This window comes from Haliotis rubra, unplaced genomic scaffold (genome assembly GCF_003918875.1).
Source record: "Haliotis rubra isolate DU_JTF1 unplaced genomic scaffold, ASM391887v1 Scf19, whole genome shotgun sequence".
NCBI classification, from domain to species: Eukaryota; Metazoa; Mollusca; class Gastropoda; order Lepetellida; family Haliotidae; genus Haliotis; species Haliotis rubra.
Genome location: NW_025765891.1, coordinates 2,094,584 through 2,120,663, shown reverse-complemented (window position 1 = coordinate 2,120,663; position 26,080 = coordinate 2,094,584). Strand labels below are relative to the sequence as shown.

General features: G+C 38.6%; 1 protein-coding gene across 6 annotated transcripts in view; it reads right to left on the bottom strand.

Annotated features, from left to right (window-relative positions):
• The window catches only part of LOC124274358 (Kv channel-interacting protein 4-like), a 462,530-nt gene that overhangs the window by 163,791 nt on the left and 272,659 nt on the right, over nt 1-26,080 (bottom strand). Inside the window, exon 1 of one of the 6 annotated variants that reach the window (XM_046709722.1) lies at nt 12,597-12,956. The exons of the other annotated variants lie outside the window; for them this stretch is intronic. Coding sequence (XP_046565678.1) covers nt 12,597-12,729 — 133 coding nt within the window. The 5' untranslated portion in view covers nt 12,730-12,956. Of the gene's footprint in view, nt 1-12,596; nt 12,957-26,080 lie in introns of those variants that run through there. 6 annotated transcript variants of the gene reach the window in all.

The following is a 26,080-nucleotide window of genomic DNA, read 5'->3' as shown; positions in this document are numbered from 1 at the left end:
AAACCAAAAAATGAAAGTGTTGAAAATGTGCTTTGATATTGCTCAGTGATGACAATTTTTTGTTAAATAGCTTGAATTTTGAGACCCATCAAAGATTGTTTTTAAGCTGAACATCTTATCAACCTTCAACTAATTTCTATTTTTCCTGAAACAAATGTCCAAAGGTTGAAAAACGAATCTTTCAAGAAGTAATTAAATGATAAATTTAGCCCTGTACATAAGAGATATTGCAACATGGTGTGCCAATGGTTAACACTGAAGCTCTGCTCTGAACGGTGATTAGTGTGCTTTTCCAGATAAGCCTTCGTTTCTCTTATTCTCCAAGTAAAGCTCCATTTTGTCCCCTGATACCAGGCGAATATTGATGGAAGTCTGGAAGCAGTTCATGTTGACTTGGCCAAACTTGTGTCATCCCAATAAAGAGGTCAATATTTGTCCTGTAGCAATTACCTCTCCTGCCTTTTCAGATATCTCAAGGCACAAACTTGGGGGAAAAACATGCAAAAAATGTCAAATACATCTTAAACCATGGGCAAGAACCAACCAAACCTATGACAAAATATGACCAGAGTATGGCATGTTGAGTGAGTGAGTGAGTGAGTGAGTGAGTGAGTGAGTGAGTGAGTGAGTGAGTGAGTGAGTGAGTGAGTGAGTGAGTGAGTGAGTGAGATAGTGAGTGAGTTTGAGTGAGTGGGTGGGTGGGTGTTTGTTTCACGGTGGGTGGGTGAGTGAGTGAGTGAGCAGGCAGGTGACCAGGCTGGGGTGGGTGGGTGGGTACATGTATTTATACTGTGGTCAGCAATAATTGCAACTTTAAGATGGTAACCTGTAATTAATTGTTTGTCCACCAGTGACAAAGTTGATTTAAGCAAAATCACAGACTTATCCTGGTAACCTGCAATAAACTAAGTGGACCAGTCAAACCAGTGATTGATATCATGAGCAACAATCTACGTCAGTCTGTACAAGACAACAGCCAGGTTACACATCCACATGTTAGTTTGCCCTGGTAATATCCTTGAAGTTCTATGGACATGTTCACCTGTCAATTCCCTGCAGGATCTATCTCTAAAATTGTGTATAGTCAGTGATGGTTTCATATATGCAAGTGCAGAATTATCTCCCTTTGGGATCATTACTTTGAATGATGGCAACAGTCAAAGAGACAGTTAGTACGAAGAATTCTTATATAAGTCAGGCAACAGGGACACATACAGAATCAAACCAGTCAAAACAAGCCGCAGACATGGGAAGGAATAATTGACAGGGGTATCTGACACTCTAAACCTACAGGAACAGTATTGTCCTATCACACAGAATGGTCATGGTAACGCAATCTGGGCGACCTGACACATGAAACATTTGGTTGGCAATAACAATACATAGGAGTGCAATCACTTATGAAGCAATCATGAACTGGATGGACACAGATGTTATATGCTATTCATTAGATGGTCTACAAGTAACTGCAAATCTATCTGGAACCAGGCTGTCTTGACAGAATGGACATAAATCTGGAACACCTTACTCCATAAAACTGGAACACCTTACTCCATAAAACTGGAACACCTTACTCCTTCTAGAAATACTCCCTCTCTGAGTTATTTATCAATGCTGGTAACTTGAAATAAAGCATTGACAAGTTACTTCACAGATGTACGAATATTTCTTTCATTTGTGTAAATTCTGAGTGTTTCTGACAAAACCATGCTAAGACGAACACTTGAAAAATATGAGCCTCCTCAGAATAAACAGCTGGACACCATGCATTGATACTGAGACAAAGTCAAGACTAATTCCTGTTTGTCTGCTGGGATGTTAGTATAGTTCAGCTCAAATTCAGCAAACTGTGGATATTATCTTTTACAGCCGACACAGAACAAGCCAAACATAGTAGTTATTACAGTAGAGCAAAATCAGTACCTCCCTTGTCAGAAAGATTCATAATGGCATTTGTATCAAGGCACAATGTATTGAAATGCATGGATACATCAGTGAATCAGTACAGCAATTGTCAGAAAGATTCATAATGGCATTTGTATCAAGGCACAATGTACTGAAATGCATGGATACATCAGTGAATCAGTACAGCAGTTGTCAGAAAGATTCATAATGGCATTTGTATCAAGGCACAATGTACTGAAATGTAATGCTACATCAGTGAATCAGTACATCCCTTGTCAGAAAGATTCATAATGGCATTTGTATCAAGGCACAATGTACTGAAATGCATGGATACATCAGTGAATCAGTACATCCCTTGTCAGAAAGATTCATAATGGCATTTGTATCAAGGCACAATGTACTGAAATGTAATGCTACATCAGTGAATCAGTACATCCCTTGTCAGAAAGATTCATAATGGCATTTGTATCAAGGCACAATGTACTGAAATGCATGGATACATAAGTGAATCAGTACATCCCTTGTCAGAAAGATTCATAATGGCATTTGTATCAAGGCACAATGTACTGAAATGCATGATACATCGGTGAATCAGTACATCCCTTGTCAGAAAGATTCATAACGGCATTTGTATCAAGGCACAATGTACTGAAATGCATGGATACATCAGTAAATTGGTACAACCCTTGTCAGAAAGATAAATAATGGCATTTGTATCAAGGCACAATGTATTGAAATGGACTGATATGGTGGTGACTCGGTACAGCCCTTGTCCAAAATACTCATCATGGTGCCCATCACCGGTTCCAGTTAAAACCAGAACACTCCTCCTCCTCCCTCCCAGTGTGTAGAGATCTACAAAGATACCAACATAAAAGGAAACATTATGCCTTTGAGGTAATATGCCGCCCTGGTGCCGGACTAGCGGAAATTGTTGTATGTAAATACTTGCACTAGAGGGACTTGACAGTACTCCTGGCCAACATAGCTCAGGCAGTCAATGGATCCATCGCAGTGGGTAATGAAAACATGTAAAAGGACCACTTGTGATTGATGTGGGTGTCCTCTGGCCTCCTTCATTACTCTCAAATCACACGAAAAATACTTGCCATCAATTACAAATCTAATTTAGAATGATAAATGATATTCTCAAGTATCATGTGTCAAGGTGACCTGTGATAAGTCATACTGCCTAGTACAAGGGTATCGTGCAACTGTCGTTTAGTAGTGTAACTGGAATAACCTAGGAGTATTTAATCAAAACTTGAGTATGTATCGTCAGTGTCATGTGACAGAATGATCATTTTATACAACATCTGGACAGCGATATGGAGACTAATGAGGTGGAGCATTATCGCAGATGTATCACATCTAGACAATAACAGTGTTTATTGTACATTGGTATAGAAACAAACTGACCAACCAACCATTTGTACACTGATCCAGTTGCTAGGGTAGTAACAAGATCTATTGTGGCACACCATAAATCGGAAAGTGCTTTACACAAATTCATAAAACATGAACAACCACTACATATAACCTCAGTGGAGGCAGAAACAGAACTCAAACAATCTTTTAAAAAAATATATTCATTTCTCTAAATATCAAGCTATATATATGAGGTTGCACCAATGCTGAATCACATCATGGACTTTTAACCATTTAAGAATCAACATTAGATGCATATCATAAGCAATTTATTTATAATCTTCAGTGATGTACCACTCTTCAGGTAAGTTAGAAAGTCAAAGGAATAGAGAGTGAGTGAGTGAGCATGGTTTTACGCCACTTTTAGCAATATTCCAGCAGGATTACAGGGGGTGGAGGAGTGGAGGACACACTCTATATCTATCTTGGCACTTAAACCCATGTTCCCCTACAATGAGACATTATGTTTATTTTGTAAATAGAATGACAAAAATGTTATTGAAGATGAATTTCATGTACTCCTTAAGTGTGAACATTTTTCTGATTTAAGGTTAAGATATATTCAGAAATATTTGACAGATTTGGATCCAAATGCCAATTTTATCAACATTATGAAAACAAATAATGACTGTATCATAAAAGATGTTAGTATTTTTCTGTATTATGTACTTCAGAGCATTAGAAATATTTCTCTTAAACAGCATGTGCACTAAACTATTAATACCATATGCAAATGACTATATGATGGACCTGTGGCCTTTTACTGAATAAACTTCTCTGTCTGTCTGCCTGTCTTTCTGAACCCATGTCTTCAGCCTGACTAGTTAACGCTTTAACCACCAAGCTAATCCATGGACCCTTTAGATGTTGTAAAGTCTGGAAGCTATTTCACAGGTTTAGTTCCACGCTCACCCCAAGCTATGATCATGTAGAAACTGTTTTCTCTGTGCTGTGTGTGAAAATGGTCACATGCTTAGCCGTTATAACCCAAGATTGTAACACATCATAAATTGATGATTTAAAAAAGTATAACAAAAACATGCCAATGATATTTAAAGACAACATAAAAAAAATATTTGTTAGTGTTTTATCATACATAGCGAGCGGTCCTGATGACCTCCCGTTTCTTCGTCTGGACAAATCCCTTATACGGAAACTCATTTCCTGATATCCATATTTTCTAAAGAACATAACATGACAGTTTTGTCTAGACATTAACACATTCTCGCCAAACTGCTCTACATCCTTTTTGGTGCTGAGTTAGAGAATTAAATAAACATGTTCCAGTTGCAGACTGGTGGAGACAAAGATCCAAAAGTGTTTTACACCTCAGCCTACTGCCACACTGCTGCTGTCAATCTGACACCAGCACAATTACATTTTCCTGAAGATTATTTAACGTTTACTCCCAAATCAAACCAAGTTTTATTTCAACAAGACAGCACTTATTCTGTATGGGTGGAATATCTTCATTTGGGAGTATTGATTACCGATACTGACCAGTCTCATGTTGCTATAAATACAGACAGAGGTTGCCGCAGTTGGCGTTATCAATATCACAACCTGAGCATCTTCACGTCATTCCTCACGGAGGTCAGAAAAACATGAAAAATAATTTATTAAAAAGCCCACAGAAACAAGGCGAAAGAGTGACTGTTTTGTGACCTAGTTTATAAGAAGAGATGAAAACCTATGAAAAAATCAATTTTAAAATTGAATTTTGGTAATGTAATCTGTGGCATGCGTGAGGAAATTGCAATCGGTGTATGTAACATCACAGGTTGATGGTCATAGAAAACTGTGGTGGCCAGCAGCTGATATCTCCACGGCCCGATGTGGGAGGAGGAAGTTTAGTTTTACACCGATTTCAGCAACATTCCAGCATATTCACGGCAGGTGCCACTAGAAATGGGCTTCACACATTGTGCCCATGTGGGGAATTGAACCCTTGTCTGAGGCGTGAAGAGCGAATGCTTTAACCACTAGGCTACCCTACCACCCCTAATGAGACGCTAAGGGTTACAAGACTAGTAAGTGTTACATGACTATGATATAAAGATTAATATCTATGGTACTTTGGAATAGACTCTTTTCATTGGACCTATTCCCTTTCCTAACTATAAATGACCACCTCCGTGGTGTAGTGGTTAGAGTGTCCACCGGAGAGCGGAAGGTCGCGGGTTCGATCCCCGACCGCGTCATACCAAAAGACGTTAAAATATGGTACTTGTTGGTCCCTGCCTGGCGCTCGGCATTAATGGGTACAACAAGGACTGGTCGGCTCGGAGTCAGTATACTGTGTCTGAGTGGGGTATTCATGCTTCACTGCGGCATGGTATCTCAGTGAGCTAGCACTATAAAACCAGCTTAAGTCTGGGCTAGTACAAGCAGCCGCACATACATATACACGCGCATGCACGTCGTCATATGAGCGAAATATTCTCAAGCACAACGTTAAACTCAATTTCACCTCACCTCCTAACTATAAATGGGCCCCATTTACATGATCCAAGAATCATATAGACTCCCCCAATTCTAGGACAACTTTTACCCCTGCGTTGTTAGACCATTACGTTGTATGAATCAATCTTAGACCATTACACTGTACTTCATCATATACTTATGACAACCATAGCTGTATTACACTGTACTTCATCATATACTTATGACAACCATAGCTGTATTACACTGTACTTCATCATATACTTATGACAACCATAGCTGTATTACACTGTACTTCATCATATACTTATGACAACCATAGCTGTATTACACTGTGTATTATCCAGGATGTCATCATATACTTATGACAAAATAGCTGTATTACCTGACTGTTTCCATTTCTCTATATGAGACTCATGATTGTAGATGACTTTGGGGATGACACTGTGTAATGTCAAGATGTAATCATGAACAATAACTGTCACAGGATCCACCCACAATCATATAACTTGGGAAGTGGCCTCTGATTGGCTTCATCAGTATCCATACATTTGGAGTGAGTGAGTGAGTGAGTGAGTGAGTGAGTGAGTGAGTGAGTGAGTGAGTGAGTGAGTGAGTGAGTGAGTGAGTGAGTGAGTGAGTGAGTGAGTGAGTGAGTGAGTGAGTGAGGGAGGAGTGAGGAGGGGAGTGAGGAAGCGAGCGAGCTGTATATGATACCTATTTTAGCAATATCTGGGTGCACCAAAAATGGGCTTTACATTTTTCGCCATGAGGGGAATGAACCCAGCTTGCTGAGCAAACACTGAGGCCACCAACTGCCCCTCAATACCAGCTTTGGTACACAGCAGATGAACTAACTTTTCACAAGGTTTCATCAAGTTACAAACACTTTGTGAATTTTGTTTTTTAAAACAGCAGATCTATCGATTAAATTCGCTTTCAGGTTATTGGTAACCTGCATGTTCATTTATGACAAGGAAAAACGCCTTCTCTTTTCCCTAGGCCGATTCTGACATGGGTAGATTTCATTACCTCCTCCAGCACTGTATGATGCAGTGAAAGAAATGCTAGCCGTCAACGCTCATCCCTCCACAACACTGACATGCTGCACAATATGGCTGTGGTTGTTTCAACAGGCCCATCACGCAATCATCCAAACATAAAGTTGGCATTCCCCAGTGACCAGCCTGTCCATGGCCTCATACCAAACTTAATCCACACATGTATAATTTACATTGTTCACTGACTGCATTACACTGTCACCAACAAAAATACATTATCTGTGCTGGAACGCTGACAGTAACATCCTTCCCACCATCGTGGTGATGACAGGCCAGGGCCAGCATCAGCCCCTGCAACCACCATCTATAGTGCAGAGTAAAATCTCCTTCAAATATTCATAAATGTAGTGAAATTAATCAACTTTCCAGTTTTTGTAAACCATAGCCTATATCAATGTTACCATCATAACTGCTGTAAGAATAGAAGGGGGAGAGATGGGTTTAACATGGCATCTTCAGTAATATCAGCATATCAGCTAAATGTCTTAGGGAAAGCCCTGACTTACATATGTCTTAAGCTTGGTAAATTCACAAGGTGGTTTGATCAAAATCTGTATTAATTTGTCCCTGGAACACTTTACAAGGTCTTGTACTTTGTGGCTTAGTTGCTACAATAAAACCACCATTGTACTAGGAATTATTGATCAAATACAACATCAAGTTTACTGGGGAAAGTGAGTGAGTAAGTATAGTTTTATGCTGTTCTTAGCAATATTTCAGCAATATAATGGGCTTTACACATTGTACCTGTGTGGGGAATCAAACCCAGGTGTGACGAGCGAATGCTTTAGCCACAAGGCTACTCCACCGCCCCTGGGGAAAATGAATGGTACATGCATAGACATAAGTTGGGAACATACAGGTGTCGCAGCAAATGAATTAGAAACTCATATTACTCACTTCTGACCAAAATAAAACAAAGGCAAATATGAAAGTAAAAAGAAATTCTGACCAATATTACAAATAACAAACACATAAGGTCTTTTAATGGCATTAGCAGTGATACACATAAAGGGATAATTTATGAATGTAATAAGAAAGTATATATAAATGTAGGTTGACTTAAGCAGGCTAAATACACTCATATCCTGTTGTAAAGTGCCTGTATAAAAGTGCCCCCTTGCTCAAGAGATAAGACGATAAATCTTTGACTGCTCACTGCTATCTAAATAAATGACCTTTTTCATTTAAAAATGTGGATATCCTGAAATAATTGTCTGGTGTGACCAATAAGTGTTTACACCTACATGAAACACCAAAACAAAATATGTGACCAGTTGAGTGAGTGAGTTGAATTTTACATTGCTTATAGCAACATTCCCGCAATATCCCGGTGGGGGTACCAGAAATGGGCTTCACACATTGTACTCATATGGGAAATTGAACCCAGTTCTTCAGGGTGATGAACGACCGCTTTAACCACTAGGCTACCCTCCCAACTACCCCTGACCAGTTAAGAAAGGATATGAGTTATAATATCCCAAAACGTTGTTTATATTGTACAATACTAGATTGTATGTTAAAGTACACATGACATTGTTTCTTTATATTGTTCCTTTATGAGGATATTGATAGATACATTCAACGCTCAGGTAACTGCCTCATATTGTCAATATAACCTTTGTCTGTTGTCATTTATAATGTTTGCATTTTGCTTTTATTCATTTGTTGTAGCATTGAACAGAATCATTTCACATCATTTACACTATTGTTAGGTAGTCCTTCAATGGGAGACAGATAGATTGACACTTAGTCTCTGAATATATACTGTATATATATTGCATTTCATCTTTTTTATCAGTGAGAAAATACACCCTTATACTATCAAATACACTCAAGGGTGGCACAGCAGAAACCAGTCAAAATTCTGGGATATCATCTGAGCAACCAGAGGAAAAAACAATGCAAAAACAACAACCAGCGACAGCAAATTGTTCCAGATCAGTACCCCTTGAAATGCAATTTATGAAGGAGTAGCGAGTTGATAAAACAAAAATTGATATCAAAAGAAATGTAAATTCAGCCAAGTATCCCAATTTTATAACAAAAACATTTTATGTGAAAGAAGATAATCATTTTATGTGGACTTGATTAGCCGAGATTCCCAAGCTGCCAGAATGTTAGCAAGATAAATGAATTATGGGCATATTAAAAACTAGTTGAACAGTATAAGAGACTAGAGAAATTACAGATATGATGATGTGTCTGCCATGAACATATTTCAGGGGCAACAAATTCAGGAATTACTACTGTGGATTCTCCTTACGGCGGAGGTGAAGAGACTCCAGCAAACCATTACAGATAACACTACAGCTTCTTCACTGCTCCACATTATTCATCATCTGGGCTGAAGAATACTCATGAATATTTTGAAGAGGCCACATGGGGTGCAATTACCAAAGTCATATTTGGTACAATGTCACCAGGTGTATGAATTCATAAGCCAACTTTTGTCACAGAGTGAGTGAGTGAGTTTAGTTTTACAATATTCCAGCAATATCATAGATCTTTCTCGAATAGTGTCCACACCAAATAGAGTGAGTGAGAGAGTTGCTTTTACACAGCAATTAGAAATATTCCAGCAATATCCAAACAGAGGACACCAGAAATGGGCTTTACATATTGTACCCATGTGGGGAATTGAACCCAGGTCTTCGTGTGACGAGCGAGCGCTTTAACCACTAGGCTAACCCACCCCCCAATGAGATGCTAAGGGCAACAAGACTGGTATATCACTAATATCTATGGTACTTTTGAATAGACACTTTTCATTGGACCTCTCCCCTTTCCTAATCATAAATGGTCCCATTGGCATGATCCGAGAATCATTATCATATAGACTCCCCGAATTTTAGGATATAGACATATATTGAGTGAGGGACGGGATTTTAATGCCGAGTCCAGAAACCACTTCATGGCACATCAAGAAAGAGGTGCAAATTGCACCAGATTTGAACCAAGGTCTTCTACCTGATAATTAAACACCAGACCACTGTGTGTCATTACCTAACATCAGTATTTATACACATACATGACAATAGCCGCCATCAGACCTTGTATATGTACGCTACATCCAACGAAGCAGAGGGACTTGATGCAGTGACAAAACTAAATCAGCTATCCTGTTACATCCATGCCGTCACTGCAAGGGAAGCGACTGTCTGCAAGGGAAGCGACTGTCTGCCCAGGGAAGCGACTGTCTGCCCAGCGACTGTCTGCCCAGGGAAGCGACTGTCTGCCCAACCTCATTTGCAGTTTCATATATGCACTATAACAATAGCTGCAGACAATATTTCATATGTTCCCATTAGACGAAAGTAAACAGTTCAGATTATGAGTCTGTTTAATAAACAGCTCAAACAAATCGTGTATTGATAATTGCGCCATAGCCCCTCTATTATAGCCAGGTTCAGCTGGCTTGGGTAGAGATCTACAGTTGTAATATTTAAACAAACTGTGGGTAATGAGGTACCTGCACAGCTAACGTAAACAACCGTCATGGATTACCGCAGAGTGACCGCACACTTAATAGTGAGTTTGGTTCAGACATGTTTCCTACAGTATACAAGTTATATCACACAGTATTCAAGTTATATCACACAGTATTCAAGTTATATCACACAGTATTCAAGTTATATCACACAGTATTCAAGTTATATCACACAGTAGTCCAGTTATATCACACAGTATTCAAGTTATATCACACAGTAGTCCAGTTATATCACACATTAGTCAAGTTATATCAGGTTATATCACACAGTATTCAAGTTATACCACACAGTATTCAAGTTATATCACACAGTAGTCCAGTTATATCACACATTAGTCAAGTTATATCAGGTTATATCACACAGTATTCAAGTTATATCACACAGTATTCAAGTTATATCACACAGTAGTCCAGTTATATCAGGATATATCACACAGTATTCAAATTATATCACACTGTTCCAGTTATATCACACAGTAGTCCAGTTATATCAAGTTATATAACAGTATTCAAGTTTTATCACACAGTATTCAAGTTATATCACAGTATTTAAGGTATGTCACACAGTATTCAAGTTGTATCACACAGTAGTCCAGTTATATCAAGTTATATCACACAGTAGTCCAGTTATATCACACAGTATTCAAGTCATATCACACAGTATTCAAGTTATATCACTCAGTATTCAAGTCATATCACAGTATTTAAGGTATGTCACACAGTATTCAAGTTATATCACACAGTAGTCCAGTTATATCAAGTTATATCACATAGTATTCAAGTTATATCACACAGTAGTCCAGTTATATAACACAGTATACCAGTTATATCACAGCATGATGTTTGTGAAAAAGGTTTGGGTATGGTGCTGAAAGTCTCCAAATGTAAAACAAGCCTCCATTGCAATGATGCTTCAAACATTTACTGACAACTTTTGTACTTTACTGTACATATGTGTAGGTACAGTAGAACTGGTCGACTGACAACATGGCTCATGTTAATTATTCTCAGCAGTTATACAACAGTGGGCTTATGTCATAATTAATCTGCACTAAAGACTCATCATTCAATTGTTGCATCCAACATATCTACCAGATGTCACAAGAAACAGGTGTCCTCGAAGCAAATGGATCAGCAAGCATAGTTTCCCTGACTGGGTGTATCCAATGTTGTCAGTCCAGTGACCACAATATGTCATCAACAAGATATAACAATGTATTACCAGACATATGCATCATAATGTGTTACAAACAACATATGACATACTGAACCAGATGATGTTCTGTTATCACCAGGGTGTCAACAAGATATAACAATGTATTACCAGACATATATCAAAATGTGTTATAAACAACATATGACATCCTAAACAAGATATGACAATCTGTTATCAATTAAAGTGTTAGAAGACACTTAACAAACTGTTGCAACACCGATATGACAATGTGTTATCAACATGGTGTGATTCTGTTATCCGCCAGATGTGACAATGTCACATGGAACTCTTAGGACTAATATGTCAATAATACACACATTGTGTCAGTAAAATAGGCCAAACACTAGCCACATGTCACAACTAAGATAGCATGTTAAAAAAGTCCATGACATGAGCATCTGTGACCTAGCCACTGTATCAGCAGCTGGTAATACCTCACAGCCACTGGAAGCCATGGCCAGGACTTCTGTCAGCAAGGTGGTCCCACACGGGGATCACACGCGCACGCACGCATGCACGCACACACCTGTTCAGCAATGCAATTCCAAATCTACATTTCAACAAACAGAAATAATAACCCTGTTCACATAACAAATAATACATGTAATCAATTGGTGATGTATGCATGTAATTTCACTCATTGAATCTGAATTGTTTTAAAGAGAAATAAAAAATAATCACAGCTGTCACATTGTGTGTTTAACAGATGAAGTGTAACAAACATAAATGAATTCCCATGCAGATAAAATGCAAGTTATGATACTAGCATAGATGCGAGAGTTTACACATCTGGCAGCTGTTGTTACTGCCCGCCGACCAAAGCTCTTTCCTTGTTCTCCAGGTGTGCAACAGTTACAGATTACAACCTGCACTTGATTGCATACACTGCACCTGGACGACAGGTAGGCAGTATGTCTGTGTTGGTGCAAAGCCGTAACCACAACCCCAAAACAGTGTCATCACAATGTCAGACTACCACAGATCACGGTGTTACAAATCTGGAAATGATTTCAAAAACACATAAGCAATCAATAAAAAGACAGAAAGTACTTACGATTTTCTCGTGAAAACAACAGGTGTTTCCTTAGGGGTGGGAACAACTGGTATATAATCATACGAAACATGCGTCCACCTTTGGCGAAATTCTTCGCCACACGACCTCCACAATTAAGACCCCATATACACATAAGGTGTGGGACACATGGGTAGATGGAACACACACAGCCGGACACAGGTCACTTGGTTCAATATCCTGTCAAACTGGCGGACAAAATTCACAGAATGATGTGACAATCGGCACTTGGTTGCTTGACCAGGTGGACTCTCCAGCTGCAGCCAACAAGGAACACTGTATTGCACACTGATGTTGATATTACAAGACTGATAGCTGCTCTAGCCTCTTCCATACACACTCCTATGCTAGCGCCTACTCCTGGATTCAAATGGAATATTGGCCAGGCTGACTCACTGTGGCAGCAAGGGGAATAAGGTGGATGCCAGAATGGACTGGTCCTACACTGTCCTCTGAGACCAGCACTCCAAGTGATGACATAATAAGCTTTATTGCGACACCATGGCACAAAGCTCCATTAAAACTCTCTCATTAGTTGACAGCGGTACACGAGAACTTTCCCTCGGCTAGCTACCTGTCTAACTTCTGGTGCATCATTTCAGTTAATCAATGCCTGTTTAATTAGTTCTGACATTAATAAGATCACGGGTGACACTGTCCAACAGCACTTCTCACCAGAATGTTTTGTCCATGGATAGTGCCCAGTTACATTTTTATTGATTATTTTCTATTTCACCTTGGGAGGTAGCTCCATCCCTGCCTTCAATCGGCCGATAATTCCATGTTAGGGTTTCTTCTGGTTCCTTTTAATCAGTGAAACCACTTGTAGCGATGTAAAACGAACAAAACGATAGGCCACTTGTAGCGTCAGGGTCTAGGCAGGATCCCAGGGACTCCCAGAGAGGTGATTCAGCTCGCGAGTGACACTTCTGCTGTAGGCTACTCTCCTGCCACCTATTGAACAGTTGAGTGAGGAGCACAAGCTATACCTCCGCTTATCTAACGACTACTGTCGCCGCACAGAACACAGGAACCGAGTTTACTACATTGATGGTGGTCGAAACAATCTCCTCCCTCACAAGCTGTACCTCTGCTTATCTACCGACTACTGTCTCCAGTACAGAGCCCAGAGTTTCCTTGACTTCGCTGATAGTGCTCGGAACCATTACTTCACCATTAATACTGCCATCTGCTTGGCCCGGTAATAATAACTGTACAAATTGCTTCCTTAAGGTGGAACTTTTTCTGATGTTTCCAAACTAGTCCTTACCCAAAGCTTCAATCATAATATCATGAGTCATGTGTTTCTTTTAAATATCCGGAATGGAATTGCAAATATAACCAATGCATCAAGAACTCTGTGTGGACCAAACTAGGGTACATCTGGCAAGGTTCTCAATTTTTCAGATATGAAGCATTTACGTGATGATATATAATTATTCTTGATTATTCAACTCGATTTCAACTTTTTTTTTTGCTTAGTTGGTAATTGAAACTGAAAATAAATTCTCTATTCATACACATTGAAGAAAGAAATATCAAAACAAAAATCTACAACTTTTTAAAGTTTAAATTATATAAAAATAAATTTTTGCCATTATTGCTAACATGTATAGTTATGAATTTCTTAAAATGTTCTTTTTCCAAAGGATCTGTGCCTCACAGAAAATAAGTACCAGGAAGTAAGAAATTGCCATAGTGACCTTCTGGCACATTCAAGTCATTAGATTGTATTCTCCAATACACATTACAATATGCAATGACCAGATAAATGGTACTCTCTTTGAGCATGCCTTTGTCTGGAGAACGACTGTGAATCAGTAAAACCTTTGTGGATGATTGCGTGGCATCAAACCTTGACAGTGTTGATCACTGTTCTCAGTATCAATCACTGGATTATCTGGTCCAGGCTTTTTATTGGTCACCATCGTCATAGATACGTCTGAGTGCAGCATTGATAATAAATAAATAAAGCTTAACTATGTGAGTGAGTGAATACTGCTTTATGCTGTGTCAGCAATCTTGCTGAGATTCCTGTTATTTTCTCCAAGACATCTGGTTCAATCAGTATTACCTTAGAATACATAACATGCATTATCAAATTAAGCACAGTATGCAGTAATCAGCAATGCCTGCATTACTTGGCAGTCTGTAATGGTTGTATCAGTCATCTTGAGTTGTAGCGTTACATGTAACTGTGGCGGCCCTCCTCTTGTGAGCAACATGTCTATTAAGGCAAGAATCAATACGGGAAATATAAAATTATCCTTTATATAATTACAAGCAAAGAGCATCCCAAGTATAGCACCATTTGTGTATTCCAGCTCAGGCTTAATTATCTAGGACATATGCTGTAATGCAGATTCACCATATTGATTTCACAACGTCCATGAAGTATTAAACTACTTCCCTTCCTCAAGTCCACAGGGCCAGGTTCCTTCACAAATACTGCTTTCAGATTTCTCCAGTCAGCCAGCTTAGATACTGAGATTGGTTTGATGGATATCAGATTGTGAGACCTGAATAGTCCACCTAATCATGACAAGGTACCCTGCAGTAGTTGTTGACGACAACAGATTCACTGATCAACACTTCCAATTTCAGGTTTTCGCTCCATCCATCATGCAATTTTATCATTCCTACAAACACCCCAAATATTCTTCATTTTATTTTGAAAAACAAAATGTGAACCTTTTTTGTAATGGGATGTTGCATTGGTTGGGAGCATACAGTGAGCGAGTGAGTGAGTGAGTGAGTGAGTATGTGAGCATAAGAGAAAGAGCATAAGAGAAAGAGTGCAAGTGAGTGAGTGAATTATATTATGATATTGTCACTTTGATGAGGAGGAAGACAAGGTGTCAGATTACAACTAGACATCACAACAATTGCCTTCATGCAAAGAATACAGCTAAAATACCCCATTGATTTTCATAAATATGCTTCCCACTCTTACAACATACTCAAAATATAAATCACAGCTATTTTGTAGAAATTCCCCAAAGGAACTAAATGACCTGACAAAGGTTTTATTACAAAAAATACTCGCTATTAAATGTCATAAGTTCCCTGGCATTGTGATGGAGTAAAAACTTGTCCCTTGGTGTGGCTTAATGATTTATACCATTATATATACAATGAGTGAGTGAGTGTGGTTTTACGCCACTTATATCAATATTCCAGCAACATCACGATGGGGGACACCAGAAATGGGCTTCACACATTGTACCCATGTGACAAATTAAACCCAGGTATTTGGCATGACAACTCTTTAACCACTAGGCTACCCCACTGCCCCATGTTCTTGTATATTTAATATCTAAAATATATTGCAATGTGTGCTTCTTATATTCCAGGAACCTCAGCTATTCAAGACTACATTTGCTAACATCAGTAATTGAAATTGAATGTTTATTTCAGGTGAACATCCATCCTGTCTGAACACCTTATGAACACCTGGTGTCATTACTATTAAATAATGGACTCATAAATACATCCTACTGAAAAATAGACAACACTCTACTTTTAGAGGATATATCATATGGCTGTAGAAAGGATTCTACAGCTTTGAACTGATGGTAAAGATTAAAAAGTTCTTACAAATAACTTTCAATTGATACGCCTGATTGTTTCAGTACAAAATAGGGCCTTCAGAATTAATGTCCCTTTTATCAAGAATTAACGAATAATTAGTGCTTTACACCCCATCAACTATATTACAGACATTCGTGGTGACTTTTGTCAAGAACAGGATACTACTTTCTAAGATCTTGATAGAACTTGATAGAGTTGAACTATGATCTTAGTGATGTAATATGTTAAAGAATGGAATTTCATATAGAGACATGAAAACAAAACCATCGTAACAATCTTTCTCTACAAATATCCCTGATCTGAATCTAATCCGAGTGACCAAAGCAGCACAGAACATTCAGCGCTACTGTTCTCCTAAATCCTTTATCATGGCGAACTGTGTCAATGAGATAATTCCATGCATGAGAGTCCTGAATTATTCAGCCTCTGTATCGAGCATGATTTACTATCATCAAATAAATCATCAATTTAATAAAATTTAATTTAATTTAATAATATTCAGAGTGAACAAAGAAGAAACTATTCACCTCAAAACTCATTTCATTGACAGTTTTCCCAGCTGCGTCAGATAGCAGCTGCTTTTAGCATCATCGCCAATGGCAACATGCAGAGGGTACTATGGAGACACCTACATCTATAACGTACACATCAGCAACGACCATCAAATGTCCTCTAACGGCAATTTATCTTGAGTGCAGCGTTGTTGCATTGTAACTAAACATTCCACTGTCTGGTCTTGTTCTCATCTCAGTAATGGACAAAGTCAGTGACTAATACCACCATTCCACGATGGTCAAGTTTACCTGTCCTGATAATATAGTTCCCTAGGGGCACCATTAGCAACCACTGAAGCCAGTAACGCTGTCTGAAAGTGTTACAAAGCTTATGCACAGCCAGAACATGTTATTGCCTGTGATTGGTACAGCGTTTAATCAGGGTGATGGTCATTTATTTGATCGGAGAATTTTACTGAACAAGATGGTCCTTATAGAGTTTGGCGCCATATTATGGTGAGACAACTCTCTTAACAGGATTAGATCTTGTTCCAACCTATATTAATAACAGAGGAGAACATTTGCTGCTATCAAATGATGGACAGGGAAGGATATATGTAGATTAAGCTACTGGAACAGATCATTATTTCCAATTTCATCCAAAAATAGCCAAACTTTGTATTGATTGAGAATGGGAGGGTTGCATACAGTAAAGAATTGAGGCACATACATAATTAACCAAAAAACATAAGGTAACAGAAACATCACGCTTGAACTATTGTATGATTTTCATGAAGAAATTGTGATAAACATATGCATACATGGACTTCAACAAGTGTAGATGGTTAATCAAAGGTACTGAAGGTCTATTCAGCAAGATTCAGCAATATTCAGCAGGATTCCTGCCATACGATGACATGATGAGAGTAAGAAACAGATCCTGGATCATAAACAGATAATAGCACCTGTCTTTTGATCTCAAATATATGAAAACTAAAATTCTAAAACCCTGATGAGCATTGCAGGCGAGTCTTTAAAAGTGTTTAATAAACGTTGATGTTAGTTATCCAAAGCCAGCCAATGAAAATCTATTTATAATCCATAATCTTTCTTCTAATTTGTCAGTGTGTAAACAGTATTCATTGGAAGAGGAATTAGAAATGTCATGGAAACCAATGATGTCGCAATGGTCTTTCCGCATTGTGATGCAATTTCTCGAAAAGTGATATCACCAGTGGAAGGAAGTTTGGGATGAACAGTCATAAATCTGACCTCTGAAGTGTGACTTGTAGACCAGTGCGGACAGACTCTCAGGCATAATGTCAGTGTCATTAGGAGTACAAGTCCCTGAAATAATCTGTATACAGGAACTTTGACCAACATCTAATCCCTGATATAAACACTTTTTACAGAAAAGACGTTTCCTAAATCATATTAATAAATAAAATAAAAGGAGCCCAAAGACTTTCATTTTAAGAACTTTGGTAATCTAGACTTGTCACATATTGCTGACTAGAAGGGTCTGTATGACAGATTAATGGGGCGTATTCTTGCTGCGTTCATCATTAAGCACGCTACACCTGGATTTAGTCATGCAGGTAAAAAAGAAAAAATTTATCTGTAACAGAATCTGAATAGTTAATACACCCAACATCATTATAGGATGTTCATAATCAGTTGTGAGTGTTCTGTATGCACACAAGTACCCATGCTTCCTAACTGTTTCATCTCCTACCTGCTGTATTACAGCCCTGATCATGTTGACTGGCTGACAGCTACACTTTGTTTGTTTGTTATTGCCGCACTCAGCAATATGAGTGGTCTGCAAATAATCAAGGTTGGGCCAGACAATCCAGTGATCAACAGCATGAGCATCATTCCACACAATTGGGATAATATTGATGACCTGTGTCAACCAAGTCAGAGAGGACGCCCCCAATCATATTAGTCGCCGTTTACGACAAGCATGGGTGACTGAAGACCAATTCTAACCCAGCTCTTCAAACGTCTTGACAGCTACAGAGAATTAAAACAACTTGATGATCATATTGAGAGTGAATCTGTTCACCTTCTTTTCAACTTTTACCTCTATTCTAATCTATTTTTGGCAAATAACTGTATGGAAACTGTCCTGTTGATTCACAGAAATGGCCCCTTGTTTTAAAGGATGCACTCTAAACAACATTCCAACTTCATTAAATGTATTTTACGTGTAAAAACGTTATAAAAGACATTATAAAAATCATTCCTGCCTGATGACCCTTGATAATACAACCATGAAACAAGACACGGTTCAGTTTCACTTGTGTTCCATATTCCGACAGAACTCAGAGTCTTTGCTGCAATGTAATTATGAACATCTCTGACTTGAGACACAGATAGATGAGATACCATGTCAGGAGCTGTTATAGATACCCAGACATTATCCCTGGAATCTTGTGCCTCACCATATAAAAAGACAGTTTCCTATTACAATCTAATATATTTCAAATAACTTCTGCGGCCATAAATGTGATCAAGAAAACAAGTCCTCGCTGTTCGAGAGTCATAGTCAGCAGCGCGATATCCCAGATTTCAAAGAAGACTCCACTATGGCTGACAGTGGAACTGGATGTATTAATTAGTTGTTGTCAGACAGACAGCCATGAGACTTGTTGTCGTCTGGCGACAGAATCTCACATTTTGCCAGCTATAAAAGGTTATACTCATAGCAAACATTATTATGAAATATCGCCAGCATTTTATATTCCCTATAGAGACATACAAATGGACAATGCAAGACAGCATAAGCGACCTTTACAGTGAAAGTTCTGAAATGAACATTTCCAGGGATGAAGAGGAACTGTAGAAACAAAATGCAAACTTGTTTATTAGGTTGTAAAATATTAACTTTACAAACTCATTATAAGCTTTCCATTACATATTTGCCATTTATAAATGACAAAAAAAACACCATATAAATATCAATAAAAATTCTCTATATCAGTGAGTGAGTGAGTGAGTGAGTGAGTGAGTGAGTGAGTGAGTGAGTGAGTGAGTGAGCAAGCAAGCGAGTGAGCATACTTTTGTCCAGTCCATAGCAATATTCCAGCAATATAATGCTCTTTACACATTCTACCTGGGTCTTTAACAGTTTAACCATAAGGCTACTCCATATTGCCTACTCCAAATGAAGGATACATGTATAGACATAAGTTGGGAATAAAGCTGTCACAGCAAATGAATAAGAAACACCTATTACTTACTATTACCTATTACTTCTGACCAAAATAAAACAAAGGCAAATATGAAAAGTACAAAGAAATTCTGACCACTATTACAAATAACAATACATAAGGTCTTTTAATGGCATTAGCAGTGATACACACAAAGGGATAAAGGGGTAATATATGAATGCAATAAGAAAGTATATAGATGTAGGTTTACTAAATCAGGCTAAATACACTCATATCTTGTTGTAAAACACCTGTATATAAGTGTCCCTTGCTCAAAAGATGAGAGTGGAGTGAGTGAGTGAGTGAGTTGGGTTCAACTCTGAAATGTATTTCGGTCATATGAAGGTGTGTCAGCATCATGTTGACTGAAGTGACGCACGTCTCAGATGTTTATCACCTTGGTGAAATCCAATTAGCATGGTCCCTGACAAGATTAAGAATCACAATCATGGTGAATGCGGATTTAGAGCCACAATGATGGGTTTCTGGTCTGCCCTGAGGTTCCAATGCTATACAGCAATTGCGGGATCTATGATTACAGAGCCACACATGGCACCAATGGTCTACAAACTGTATTACCCTTCAAGAGCTACAGAGTATGTATCACATATGATTACAGAGCCACACATGGCACCAATGGTCTACAAACTGTATTACCCTTCAAGAGCTATAGAGTATGTATCACATATGATTACAGAGCCACACATGGCACCAATGGTCTACAAACTGTTTTACCCTTCAAGAGCTATAGAGTATGTATCACATATGATTACAGAGCCACACATGGCACCAATGGTCTACAAACTGTATTACCCTTCAAGAGCTACAGTGTATGTATCACATATGATTACAGAGCCACACATGGCACCAATGGTCTACAAACTGTTTTACCCTTCAAGAGCTATAGAGTATGTATCACATATGATTACAGAGCCACACATGGCACCAATGGTCTACAAACTGTATTACCCTGCAAGAGCTACAGTGTATGTATCACATATGATTACAGAGCCACACATGGCACCAATGGTCTACAAACTGTATTACCCTTCAAGAGCTACAGAGTATGTATCACATATGATTACAGAGCCACACATGGCACCAATGGTCTACAAACTGTATTACCCTTCAAGAGCTACAGTGTATGTATCACATATGATTACAGAGCCACACATGGCACCAATGGTCTACAAACTGTATTACCCTTCAAGAGCTATAGAGTATGTATCACATATGATTACAGAGCCACACATGGCACCAATGGTCTACAAACTGTTTTACCCTTACAGAGCCACACATGGCACCAATGGTCTTCAAGAGCTATAGAGTATGTATCACATATGATTACAGAGCCACACATGGCACCAATGGTCTACAAACTGTATTACCCTTCAAGAGCTACAGTGTATGTATCACATATGATTACAGAGCCACACATGGCACCAATGGTCTACAAACCGTATTACCCTTCAAGAGCTATAGAGTATGTATCACATATGATTACAGAGCCACACATGGCACCAATGGTCTACAAACTGTATTACCCTTCAAGAGCTACAGAGTATGTATCACACAGCCTTCACAACAAAAATACATGGCACCAATGGTCTACAAACTGTATTACCCTTCAAGAGCTATAGAGTATGTATCACATATGATTACAGAGCCACACATGGCACCAATGGTCTACAAACTGTTTTACCCTTACAGAGCCACACATGGCACCAATGGTCTACAAACTGTATTACCCTTCAAGAGCTACAGAGTATGTATCACACAGCCTTCAAAAATACAACTTAGCTTATATCATTTGTTTTTATGGGTAAAACATGTTATATCGTTCAAACTGTGGGAGGTATAATGAATTATATTGATATTGTTGCAAACTGACGACATAAGACTGTTAACACTCAGATCACTGCTGATTATAGGTATTCCTGGCAATACCAAATGTTTGTGGAATCCAGTGCTGACTGTGATAGGTGAGATGAAAGGGAGACCTTTTTGTAATGAGGGTAGACACTTGCCACCAGGAAGTGCACAGGTGTGCTTGGTGCATGCACCCATGTGTGGTATGTGTAGACAGGGGAGGACCTGCACAGGTATTGGATGTGGGGGAGGAGGAGGCAGCTGTACCTGCAAACACTGTGATCAACAATCAGGCTCTGATGAGGTTCACTGAGAAGACAGCAGCTAGAGATTTGGGCAGAGGTTAGACAGGTGTTGGATAGTGGGGTGGGTGGAGGAGAAGGAACCTGTGGATGGGTAGGCAAGTACCACATTCTAGCTGATTCAGGGTTGGTGTTGGGTGCAGAATATGGTTGGACCTTAGCTTAGAGGTGGTTTTAGGTTTTATCTGAGGTGACTGTGAGTATTACTGGAGAGTCAAGGGCAAGGCTGTATGGTAGCAATAAGCAATCAGGGTTCAATGGTAGAGTTAGGGTTAGGATGCGCTGTATGCGTTAAGGTTCATAAGCAGATCAAGTTAGTATGTATACCAATTACCTATCTTTTAAACCCTGAAACCCATCTTTCATTGGAAAGCACCTCAAACACATGAGATCACAAAGAAATTATTGATTTTGCCAGTACAAGTGTCTAACAAGATCCTAACTGACTGAGAAATCCCTTTCCTGCAATTACATGAAATACTGATGTGATAGCAATATGAGGTTCGGGGATCCATTTCCTACAAAAATATGTAATAAGAGAAGAGGGCGTTTTTCAAATTTCAAAAGGCATAGAATGAAGGAATCGAGAGCTAGCAATGACCATTCAGTGGTTTCAGCCTGACCACATAATTACATGTTGACAGGTCTTGGACACTGTAGAATGTCAGTTCTCATTAATGTCAATCACAGACATGCCTCTCAATGTTAATTAATTCACTTTTTTTCAAAATTGAAAGCATTTCATGCTAAGAATCTGAAAACTCAGATTACACTGTGAAAAAAAGTGTGCAATATTGTCAACCGTTGAAACATCTGGTCAGAAGTTTAACTCCGTGTCAGATCAGGCAGGCCATACTCAATATCAGTATGAAATCAATACATATGCCCTGCCAATTAATTTGAACATTGCCAGGAAGCATGTTGAAACTGAACATGAGTTTTACCACAAGCCTTCACTGGCTCAAATACCATCCTGCGCCCATTTCGAGGCGCCCATGGAAATAATGTTTTCACAGTGAAATTTTATTACTACTTTCTGGTAGCGTGATTGAGATCTCTTTTGACTCTTTTTTAACTGGAAGTCATGGAACAGCCTGTTGATTAGCTGCAGATGAAAGAACTAATCAATCGAGACTCTAATGAAGGAGAATTACTTGTTGATGATTAGAAAGTTGAGCCAACAAGATTTTGTTTTTCTCTCATATGACAGTGCATTGAGTGTGTTCTCCCAGACCAACTAAAAATACATTGTGTCCTATGACAATACATGGCCTGAAACTAGTGCTTACACAGAAACGGCCATAAAAATGCCCACTTTGTTGTTATAAGATCTGTGGTTACAAATTTCCATTACTGACACAGATTGGATGTCAGAAAATCCTAGATCTATTTTCATTTGTTAATGCTAATGTTTAAACATGAGAGATTGAAAACACTGAGTGAGTATGTTTTTATGCCACTCTTAGCAATACTACAATAATATCATGGCAGGGGAAAACCATACATAGGCTTATTGCATCCTTACAGGAAATGAACCTGTCCCATGGTGTGAAGAGCAAACACTTTAACCACTAGGCTACTTCAATGCCCCTGGTGAAACATTAACCATGGGTCTGTACTTGATTGATGAGACTGAATAAAATGTCAAGTTCTTTGGATTCTGCTCTGCCATGGTGCCAAAGTGAATATTGGTAGTGAATATCACCATTTTAAAAAAGATATAACCCTCTTAGGTGTACCATTACAATGTTCAACTACCCAAAGGAAACCCTGCTTAAATACTTTTTGCTTAATGCTTACTAACAATAAAAAATAAAGACATGTGAATGATTGTATTTAGACAATGCTTTAAAGGCTATGAATCATGTCACCAGCATGGTTGAATTGAACCAACTCTGTTGCATGATAATTTGCATCCTGTTCATCTTTTTTTTAAGGCGTAGAAACACTGCATTGTATCGATCTTATTACATTTTAAAAATGATCCATGAAATACTTTTTTTCAACAAGTTTAATTTCAGCTTCTTTCCAGCTGACAGTTAAAACTGAATTTTTGTGTTTGCATGATGGTTGGTGTTTTTGCATGAATGTTGAACACAGGGAGCTTCAGAGATGATCCTAGTGGCTGTGTGAGACCTTGGATCTAGACAGCCCTGTGGGATAACAGGACTTTCCCTTGGGATAACAAGACTGACCCATGGGATAACAGGGAATGACGCCTTGTATCAGTATCATCAGGCTTTATGACCAACTGTAGGTTCACATGCCCTTACATTATGGAGCATTGGTTTGCCAGGACATAGCTGGAATAATGCTCACTGTGGTTTTATAAAAAGACACTCACTCACTCAAGCAGCTAATCCCTAAGTAGACTGCTGTGTGAGATAGATACAAGAAGTGGGAAACTACAGCAGTGATGTGCCTGACGACACCAAGAATGATGTTACAAATTGTTCAGAATCAAATCATTTAGGGGTCCAAACAGAGGGTCCAAAGCAGACATAAACGTAGCCAACAGAAGGTCCAAAGTTCGTCAATTTGTGGCCAACAGAAGGTTCATAACAGACATATCTGTAGCCAGTAGAAGGTCCAATCCAGTTGTACATGGTCTGAGCAGTGACTAAAACCACTGACAACTTTGAATCACAATCAACCAAGTGTCACTAAAACTCTGTGTACATCAAATACAAAGTAATGTGTCAATTTTCTACCATATACTTTCAGTGCAGCCAGAAATGTCACAGGAATGAGTGAGTTAATATTTAACGTCACATCGGCAATATTTCAGCCATATCGTGACGAGAACATTTGATATTGAAATGAAATATTTGATATTATAAAAAAACCTGCCGACGAAGGACAGTAAAACAACTAGAATATCACAGATATGTATGTAAAACTAGTAATTAAATCTAAAACGTTTTAACTATAGGGGAAAAACAATACAGTATAAAAATGGGCTATAAATCGCCAATAACTGAAGGTATATCACCATAAATGTCACAGGAATAATAATGCCATGGTTCCTTAATGTACCAATACTTTAGCAAGCTTCAGATGTTCAACACTTCACGATGGAAGCGACTCATATCCCCTACTCAACATAGGCACTTCAGCTCAACAAGTTTATTTCAGTTAACAACACATCAGTATTGCACTCATAGGCTTCAATGAAAAAACATACTTTGTTGATCAAATTATAATTTTGGCAAACTTTCAGATTATGATCGTGAATCTATCCCTCCCTACCAGCAACCAACATCGAGGCTTTCCTTGGCGAACACATTGCCATGGGCACACGGGACGTCCCATCATGTATGTATCAAACATTGTGAATGTCATAAGCAGTTATCCCGAAAGCAAAACAGACAGTGGAGACTGTGGATGGGAGACTGAGGGGGTGGGGGAGACCAGGTTTGATCTGTGATACCTGGAGGGAGTTGTTAGGGATAATCTATCTCATCACAAAGTGAAAATGTGTGGCTAATCATCTTTTGTTTTCTGTGGGATAAATTTGAGGATACGTTTGCAAGAGCCATTTTACTGAAATAAATGTATGAGCTCTTTTATGTAGTAACTTTACCACACTTTAATTGGGATAAGCATGTCAACCTAGATTGGAAATGGTAAACGACAAGAAATAAAGAAAACATGCAAAAAGTTAGCAAAGGTAATAATAAAGAACATTTTTTATAAAATTATTAACATTTTAAAATTTAACAAGGTTCTGACAAAATATATGACTGCCAGAGAGCAGAATAAAAAGGACCCAAAACAGAACATTATTTATATTTGTGTAATATTTTTTAACCAAAATGATAAATCATGGTATGATTTGATACAGATTTATAAACCCACCGCAAAGTGCTTGGGCAAACACAGCACCTCCTACATCTCCATTAAGGACACCACCATCCCTCTTGTCAGTGGTTAGGAATATATTATTAATGTCTCTCAGCACTACACATTGCTGAACAAATGCAGTGATCCATCAT